Below are 1,809 nucleotides of genomic sequence, written 5' to 3' on the forward strand. Positions count from 1 at the left end.
TTTGATCTTGTCAAGTCATTTATTATTTTAACACTCCTGTATTTAAAAAAAAAATTAATTTTTTAAATATTTTATTATACAATAATAATAGTTTATTGTAGAGTTGATGTATATAATTAGAACTACTGATGGAAAGATAAATGAATGCAAATGAAAGAACACAAATGAGAAGAGCAAAAAAGAACCAAACGAGAAGTCTGTAGTTGTTTCGGGTTGCATTGGATGTTTTTTGGTAAATTTTCACGTAACTCATCTCTAGAAAGTTTAATCATAGGTTGCACGGGCAAAAATATTTTATTGCTTTCTAATAATTGAGGTCCTGCCGCACATGACCAAACAACTAATTAGTTTATTTTTTAAGAAACACAGACCTGCCAACGGACTCGCACAACCTGTGTTCCCACTACCCTTATGTACCTGTGTTCCCACTACCCTTGCAACCAGTGTTCCAACTACCCACGAGGCTGCAATATATTTTCAGACCGCACACAAATTCCAAAAAAATACGTCCTGCATTGTCATCCTCACGTTTTCTTCCATATATATTTAAACACACACTCGAACAACTTTGTTCGGCTTGATATTATCGATCATGGCTAGGAGTGATGTGAAGCTTATAGGGGCATGGGCGAGCCCTTTTGTGATGAGGGCAAGAATTGCCCTTAATATTAAATCTGTGGGGTATGATTTTCTTGAGGAAACACTGGGATCCAAAAGCCAGCTTCTTCTTGAATCAAACCCTGTCCATAAGAAAATCCCAGTTATGATTCATGATGGCAAGGCCATTTGTGAATCTCTTGTGATAGTGGAGTACATTGATGAGGTTTGGTCTTCTGGACCTACCATCCTCCCCTCTGATCCTTATGATTGTGCCCTTGCTCGGTTTTGGGCTGCCTATCTCGATGAGAAGGTACCACCTCTGATATCCATCTTTAAATTTCTAGATTCATTATTTGCGACGTTCTGATTCTGGATTTCTTTATTTTTTTGCTGTCCTGATCTTTCCCTGGCCATATTGAATATACGCAGTGGTTTCCTACGGTGAGAAGCATTGCAACAGCTAAAGAAGAGGAGGCTCCAAAGGCGTTGATAGAGCAAGTAGGAGAAGGGGTGATGATGCTAGGTGAAGGGGTGATGATGCTGGAGGATGCATTTAGCAGGTGTAGCAAAGGGAAGGGTTTCTTTGGAGGAGATCAGATCGGGTACCTTGACATTGCATTTGGTTCCTTTTTGGGGCGGTTGAGAGCCATAGAGAAGATGAATGGAGTGAAGCTGATTGATGAAACTAAGACTCCTAGCCTGTTGAAATGGGCAACTAGTTTTTCTTCACATCCTGCTGTGAAGGATGTTCTTCCAGAGACAGAGAAGCTTGTTGAGCTTGCCAAGGTTCTGGCCAAATTCAGAGCAGCCAGCTCGAACTCCTAAATAAACCATTATTGCCTTGAAGGCAACTTGAAATACTAGAAATTAAGGTTAAGTTCTTATGTAATTTGAAATACTAGAAATTAAGCTTGTTGAGGAGAAATAAATATATTACTTGCAGTGAACAATGATGGGGGCTCTAGTTACCATTTGCTCGTAATTTTGTTGCACCATTTTGCTTGAAATTAAGAGAACTTGTTGAAATAACGGTACAAAATAATCAAACATGATTGAAAAATCCTTTTATAATTTTTTGTTTTACCGAAAAAAATTCCATTTTTAATCTAAAGTCGTTTGTTCTTCTTTTAGATGTTTTATATATTTAAAAAGAATATTAAAATTTAGGAAAAACCATGCAAATTAAAATTTACCTTTTTTTTTTTCATT

The 1,809-nt window shown here is 37.1% G+C and overlaps 1 protein-coding gene across 1 annotated transcript; it reads left to right on the plus strand.

Moving 5' to 3' along the window:
* Positions 1–451: 451 nt before the first annotated feature.
* Positions 452–1,550, plus strand: LOC105118109 (glutathione S-transferase U17-like). Its single transcript, XM_011015972.1, has 2 exons — positions 452–910; positions 1,030–1,550. The coding sequence occupies exons 1-2, from the start codon at positions 593–595 to the stop codon at positions 1,423–1,425; spliced, it is 714 nt and encodes a 237-aa protein (XP_011014274.1). The 5' UTR covers positions 452–592; the 3' UTR covers positions 1,426–1,550.
* Positions 1,551–1,809: the final 259 nt, after the last annotated feature.

Source organism: Populus euphratica, unplaced genomic scaffold (genome assembly GCF_000495115.2).
Source record: "Populus euphratica unplaced genomic scaffold, PopEup_1.0 scaffold1689.1, whole genome shotgun sequence".
Taxonomy (NCBI): domain Eukaryota; kingdom Viridiplantae; phylum Streptophyta; class Magnoliopsida; order Malpighiales; family Salicaceae; genus Populus; species Populus euphratica.

Bases quoted from the DNA above. Each gene is read 5' to 3' on its own strand.
- LOC105118109 (XM_011015972.1), top strand. From the start codon at position 593: ATGGCTAGGAGTGATGTGAAGCTTATAGGGGCATGGGCGAGCCCTTTT. The intron at 911-1,029 runs GTACCACCTCTG...GAATATACGCAG, and splicing joins CTGCCTATCTCGATGAGAAG to TGGTTTCCTACGGTGAGAAG.